A 7,310-nucleotide genomic window follows, 5' to 3' on the forward strand; every position below is an offset into this window, starting at 1 on the left:
GATGATTATACGATGATCGAAAGTGAACGGCTCTATTACATTCGAAGAGAGCAGAAGGCTCTTAGATGTGAGACGTTTGAGAATTTAAGCAATATTAAAAACAAAGGAAATAAAGATGCTTCAAAAGTTGGACAACGTGTTATATTACCGTCATCTTTTACCGGTGGGGCTCGATACATGACGCAGAGCTATTTAGATGCCATGTCTCTATGTAAGTGGTTTGGATACCCTGATTTTTTCATAACTTTTACATGTAATCCAAATTGGCCCGAAGTTAAAAGGTTTCTTAAAGATACGACACTTAAGGGCGAAGACAAGCCTGATATATTATGCAGATTGTTTAAAATCAAGTTAGATGCATTGATTAAAGACTTGAAAGAAAAGGCATTGCTCGGAAAAGTTCAAGCAGATACGATATAGGTTTTTATTAAAATATTTTTATTGCCATTAATATATATATATATATATATATATATATATAATGTTATATTATGTTTATTTAACAGTAAGCATAATTAACGTTTCCTAAATTATATGTAGTTGTTTACATGGTGGAGTTCCAAAAAAGAGGGTTGCCTCATGCACATATATGCTTATTTATGCATCCCGACAACAAGGTTCCAACAGTTGAACATATTGACCCGCTTATTTCCATTGAGATTCTAGACAAGAGTCAAGACCCTGAACTGTATTCACTTGTAAGCGATTTTATGATCCATGGTCCATGTGGTGCTGAAAATATAAAATGTTCCTGTATGGTCAATAAGAAGTGCTCAAAAAATTTCCAAAGAAGTTCCGTGATGAAACTTGTGTTGACACAAAGGGTTTTCCTATATACAAAAGAAGAGATTCGGGAAACTTTGTTGTCAAGTCTGATGTTCACTTAGATAACCGAAGTGTTGTTCTGTATAACCATAAGCTTTTAAGAAAATATCAGGGACATATTAACGTGGAGTGGTGCAATCAAAGTGGATCAATTAAGTATTTATTTAAATATATTAACAAGGGTCCGGACAGAACAACTGTTTCTGTTGTACAAAATAGTAAAGAAGATGATTTAGATGAAGGAGTGGATGAAATAAAAGAGTACTATGATTGTAGATATCTTTCAGCATATGAAGTAGCCCGGAGGATTTTTTCATTTGATATTCATTATAGATAACCTTCAATTATGAGACTTCCGTTCCATCTTCCTGATAAGCAACAAGTTTTTTATGGTCCGGATGATGATGTTGAAGATATCCTTAAAAACCATTCAGTGGCTTCAACAATGTTCAAGTCTTGGATGGAGTGTAATCGAATTTATGATGAGGCAAAAGATCTTAATTATATTGAATTTCCCTCTAAATTTGTGTGGAAAAAACATGGAAAATGTTGGGAACGAAGAAAAGTTGGGTTCTCCATTGGTAGAATTCATTCAGTGTCTCCAGCACTTGGTGAAGCGTATTTTCTAAGAATTATACTAAACAAAGTAAAAGGTCCAACATCATTTGAGGACATCTGCACTGTAAATGGTGTAGTATTCCCTACGTTTAGAGATGCATGCTATGAGCGTGGTCTATTAGATGATGATATGGAGTATATTGAAGCAATTAAAGAAGCAAGTAATTCTTGTTCCGGTGGTTATTTAAGAAATTTATTTGCCACGATGTTAACGTCTCACTGTCTATCTAGACCCGATTTTGTTTGGGAAAAAAGTGGGGAAATTTTGTCAGATGGTATTCTTTACAATCAGCAGCGTGCTTTAAATTCTACAGGTTAGTTAAGTTTATTAAACAATTTAATTTCTTTAGAATTTTATATAAAAGGATATATAGATAGATGTAACACTAAAGTTGTACTTTTCTGTTTTTCTTCTACAAATTTATCAATTACCGAAGATAAAATAAAGAACTTGACATTGTATGAGATTGAAAAGCTATTACTTCAGAATGGTTCGACACTAAGAAACTTTGAAACCATGCCTTTCCCTGATGATCATGCTGTATCTACCTCTAACAATCTTTTGATCAACAAAGAGCTTAATTATGAACCGCAAGATCTTCAAAACGAGTATGATAATCTTTTTGTTTCATTGACTGAAGAACAAAGGTGCATTTTCCTTGAAATCACAGAAGCAGTTTAAATAAATAAAGGAGGCGTTTTTTTTTTTGTTTATGGCTATGGTGGAACTGGTAAAACGTTTCTATGGAAGACATTATCTGCAAGCATAAGATCCAAAGGTCAGATTGTGTTAAATGTTGCTTCTAGTGGAATTGCATCTTTGTTATTGACAGGAGGTAGGACGGCACACTCTAGATTTCATATTCCGATAAACCTAAATGAAGACTCTTCATGTACTATAAAGCCAGGCACTGATGATGCCCAACTTGTAAGTGAAACCAAATTGATAATATGAGATGAGGTATCAATGGTTCATAAACATGTATTTGAAGTACTAGATAGGACTTTGAAAGACGTGCTAAAATGTAATACATTGCCGTTTGGTGGCAAAGTAATTGTTTTTGGAGGTGATTTCAAGCAAATTTTACCAGTTGTTCAAAACGGTAGCAGAAGTGACATATTTAATTCTTCTTTAAGTTCGTCTTACTTATGGTCAGAATGCAAAATCCTAAGACTAACTAAAAACATGAGGTTGCATGTAGTAGGTGATCCCTCTAATATGGAACAAACTAAGTTATTTGCTCAATGGCTGTTGGATTTAGGTGAAGGAAAAGTTGGTGGAAACAATGACGGGGAAGCAAGTATTGTAATTCCTGATGATCTTCTCATTAAAGTTTCGTTGGATCTTGTTTCTGATCTTATTAACTTTGTCTACTCTTCTATTCTATCAAATTACAAGGAACCAAATTTCTTTGAAGACAGAGTACTACTTGCACCTACTAATGAAGTTGTTCAAGAGATCAATGATCGGTTGCTATCGATTTTTCCAGCTAATGAAAAGAAATATCTAAGTTCAGATAGTATATGCCAAGAGGAGTATCTTAATGAAAATTTTGATGAATCATTGTACTCGTCTGATATTCTAAATGGGCTAAATTATCTGGTTTGCCAAATCATAAATTGGTGCTAAAGGTTGGGGTTCCGGTTATGCTATTAAGAAATCTTGATCAAAAAGGAGGGTTATGTAATGGAACCAATCTTCAAGTAACGTCACTAGGAAATCGTGTTATAACAGCTAAAATTATATCTGAAAGTAACATTGGGGGCCGGTTTATATACATAGGACGTCACTCACACCTACTGACAAAAAAAATCCTTTTTAAGTTTCAACGAAGACAATTTCCACTGGCCGTATGTTTCGCAATGACGATAAATAAGAGTCAAGGACAGTCGCTATCTAAAGTGGGTTTGTTTCTGAAGGAGCCAGTTTTTTCGCATGGTCAACTATACGTAGCATTATCTCGAGTAAAAAGTAGAGACGGGCTTAAACTGCTAATCTTTGACAAGAACGGTAATGTTACCAATACAACTACAAATGTGGTATACAAGGAGGTATTTAGAGAGTTGTGAAATCTATATTAAATTGAAGTTGCATTTGTTGATTGTAATTCGACTTATATGTTGAATTTCTTTTGCATTTTATTTTATGGAACATTGTAGTTCATATGTTGGTATCCTATTTAAACTTACATAGTTAAATATTTTGTTTACACTTAATTCATTACATAATCTGTCAAATTGTATAAATGAAATAATGTCAGCCTTGGATTGTAGGTGACAAAACAATACTTCATTTTGATGTTAATTCCAATACATTTACTGATTTGGGATTTTCAAATTCGTTGTGTATAATGAGGTTAATTTGTTTGGTCAACCCAATTTCAAGTAGTAGTGTTTATATCTTTTCCGGAGGATCAACATCATCACGTTCAAAACCCCAAATTCTTCATTCAAGGGAAGAAGAATTGTTTAGCCACCATGCATTTTGGTTTTGTTACAGATGATCATCCAATCGCTCTCGCATCCTTTCTCTCTATCCCCATTCAAATAACAACAAACTTCCTTTTCTTTTCTTTAACTTACCATTTAAACCCTCTAATTATTATTATTATTATTATTATTATTATTATTATTATTATAAAACATAGATCTTTCTTTTTCTTTCGCATATATATATATAGAGAGAGAGAGAGACATAACAATTGGATGAATGTTTTGGTTTTTCTGACTGTTATGTTGTTCCGGTGTGTGCATGGTGATCTGTAACACACGTTATGAGTAATGGTAAATGGCTAATCATGTAATGTTTTAATTATTTTATCAATTTTTTTAAATATTCTTCAAATTCAAATTTATTTTCTCCGACCCGTGTACCACACGGGTCACTAACCTAGTCAACCTATATATTAAAGCAACATAATTTTTCCACTCCATTTTTACAATTTTTACTTCATGAATGATAAAATGAAAAATATGTTGTTGGTGGGAACTAAACTCAATACCTTACTTTTAAAATATTTATGGCTTACCAATTCAACTAGGATTAATTGATGTTAGTCTTTTCTTTTTCTTAATTGGTATAAATTCACAACCTTCCATTTTAAATATAGGCATGATTTGGTTAGGGATGTCCTGTGCGATGTTCTTAAACGGACAGGGATTTCTGCAAAAAAGGAGGCCCCAGTTAACTTTATTCCAGATCCGCTCAAAGGGAGGTCCACGTTACGACCAGCTGATATTCTTGTGTTTGGATGGGCAGGGGGGAAACACGCTTGTGTGGACCTTACAGGAGTGTCTCCTCTTGTCGGGCTCAGGGACCGCGGATTTGTTGTGGGTCAGGCAGCGTTGAAGGCCGAATCGGGCAAAGTTGCCAAACACGAGAAAGCCTGTTTAGAAAATCAACATGTGTTTCTGGCCTCGGAGGCCGTGAATTTTCTAAACAGGGTTCAGCGTGTCGTTCATGGTACTTTGTCGTCTCCTACGACCCAACGCTTTGTTTTTAGTAGAATTGGTTTTGCTATTTAAAAGGGGGTTGCGGCGCAGCTTGTTGCCTGTTTGCCTGCCACTTTATTGTAATCGTTTTGATTTTAATGATAAATTTACTAGCAAAAAAAAAATTATTACTTTTAAAATGCAAATACAAATTATTCTTACTAATCTAATAATCTATGTATTTTAGTAAATTATTTATATCTTATGAATTAATCCATAAGATATGTTAATACGTATATTATTTTTTTTATTTTACTTTTTAACAATCCGTGTATCACACGGGCTCTATCATAGTAAATAAAATATGATAAAACATAATTTGCTCATACGAATCTCTTCGTATTTAGCATATTGAAAACCATACATGAACGCATGTTTACAAAAAGAACTGGAGTACAGGTATGCAGTTACTTTGATTCCACACGGAAGTCACGTTTCTTCAATCAATTAATAATAATATTAAATGTTGGTTTTGTTTGTTTATAAATAAAAAATAATTATACTGTCATTTATTACAATATTATAATGCCAAATAATCAAAACTAAGTGATTAATTACAAGTAGCTGTTATGGTTTTAAACCAACATGTTGCAGTGAGGCGAGGGACGCGGTAGAAATTCATTAGGCATTGGTTCAATTAGTTATGGTTAGGGGTGTCAATATCCGACACGACCCGAAACGAAAAAATATAAGTTTTGAGTCGGCTGACACGACTTGTTTTTCTTAAACAGGTCAATCCAAACTCGACCCATTAAAAAATGGGTTACTTTGTTAACCCATTTAAGAATTTTAGAGAAATTAATATTTTGATTTTAGAGTTAAGAAGTTTAAACTTCAAAGTTAAATACTTAGAATTTTAATTTTAATTTATCAGTTAACATTTAAATTTAAATAAAACTAATTTCTTTTTAAACTACTTTTATTAACTTTTTACTTCTAACACTTTTATTTTATTAGCTATACCTGTCTATTATCTCATTCTTTTCATTCATTTATTCTTATGAGGGAGGAGACACTCATGGAGTCATGGGTACTGCTCATGCGGCCATGCACCGGCTAATCTTACACTATCACATCATTTCTACCTTTAAGTACCAACAAACTACAAAATTACTAGAAGCACATACCCGCACGTGTAATAATTAATTATTAATTCATTTTAATTCTCCAATCGTTACCATGGGATCAATTTTATGTAGCAAGCATTTGTCACAGAGTGAAGCATACACTATACCCACACGGGGTGGTGGCGGTGTCACCATGTGGTTTGGAATTTGGAAGCCACATACCTTACCCATACGGATGCCCTATCATCTCTTATCTTTAGCTAAATATGTAAACTTAAGTTTGTTAATTAGGAATGAGAAATAAATACACAACAACAATTAGATTATCACAAATTATTAAAATGTTTTATATGAATAAGAGTAATTAAGTGCTTAATTTATTACTAAGTCACGTAATATTAATCATATTTGTATATGAATGTAAAATTGGTTAACCCAAAACAAGACGCAACACGAATAAATATATGGGCTGGGTTAGGTTGAAGAATCTCAACCCGTCAACCCGTCAACCCAGCACGATTGGCACCCCTAATTACGATATTGATTCGGTACCTGCAACTCAGGTATTGGTTAACCCAAAACAAGACGCAACACGAATAAATATATGGTACTCGCCTGAGGTATTATATGACTCTCTATATTACTTTATAAAAGATACAGGCAACCTTTCATCTTCAACCTTCTCACACCTTCAGACGCAATGGTCATTAAGGGCTCCGGCAACTTTTGGCTTAGGTAGCATAAATTAAGGTAACTATCCGGCAACGTTACAATCAACCTCAGGCGACTTTAATTTTCACTTTACTTGGCTTGGTCCTTCAGTTGCTCCCTTAATTGCTCCTTTACCGTCAGCGATGTTACAACTATCCGTTCAACTTTGACGACCTTCAATTCCCGACCTATTTAATTGTAGGTAACAGAAAGTACAATCCATCGACTTTGCCTATAATAGATTTGCCGCTGCCTGCAATTGCTCTGTATATAGGTTAATTGAAACTAAATCCGGCGAGGCTCAATCCAATAAGGATGGTAGCAGCTTTTGAGCGTCACATTTTCCTCAGGTAGCATTAATTGTGATTTTAGTTTAACAAAATTAAAAGCATAAGTTTTATCAGTTTTTAGGATTCATGCTTAGGGTTTTTCATGTATGTTCTGATTTGCTAATAATTTGGTGTAGGGGTATGGTACTAAACCCGGTTTTACGACCCTAAATTTATTATGTTTGGCTTATTTTATTATATGGACTAATACAATGTTATTGGGCTGATGGGGTTTTGTGGAGGTAACCCTAACTGGGCTAGGCCCATT

General features: G+C 33.9%; 2 protein-coding genes across 2 annotated transcripts; both read left to right on the forward strand.

Annotated features, from left to right (window-relative positions):
- Positions 1 to 1,171: 1,171 nt before the first annotated feature.
- Positions 1,172 to 2,125, forward strand: LOC143610239 (uncharacterized). Its single transcript, XM_077084771.1, has 2 exons — positions 1,172 to 1,757; positions 1,809 to 2,125. The coding sequence occupies exons 1-2, from the start codon at positions 1,172 to 1,174 to the stop codon at positions 2,123 to 2,125; spliced, it is 903 nt and encodes a 300-aa protein (XP_076940886.1).
- Positions 2,126 to 2,410: 285 nt separating this feature from the next.
- On the forward strand, positions 2,411 to 3,495 carry LOC143610240 (uncharacterized; the record flags this gene model as incomplete). The annotated part of the gene is made up of 2 exons (XM_077084772.1): positions 2,411 to 3,046; positions 3,364 to 3,495. Coding segments are annotated over exons 1-2 (768 nt in total), but the record flags the coding sequence as incomplete, so codon positions are not given.
- Between the last annotated feature and the right edge of the window lie 3,815 nt (positions 3,496 to 7,310).

The sequence above is a fragment of the Bidens hawaiensis genome, unplaced genomic scaffold (assembly GCF_021521415.1).
Source record: "Bidens hawaiensis isolate Kalapana, Puna unplaced genomic scaffold, B.hawaiensis_p1.1 tig00025168_1, whole genome shotgun sequence".
In the NCBI taxonomy this organism is placed as follows: domain Eukaryota; kingdom Viridiplantae; phylum Streptophyta; class Magnoliopsida; order Asterales; family Asteraceae; genus Bidens; species Bidens hawaiensis.

Bases quoted from the DNA above. Each gene is read 5' to 3' on its own strand.
- LOC143610239 (XM_077084771.1), top strand. From the start codon at position 1,172: ATGAGACTTCCGTTCCATCTTCCTGATAAGCAACAAGTTTTTTATGGT. The intron at 1,758-1,808 runs GTTAGTTAAGTT...TTTATATAAAAG, and splicing joins GCGTGCTTTAAATTCTACAG to GATATATAGATAGATGTAAC.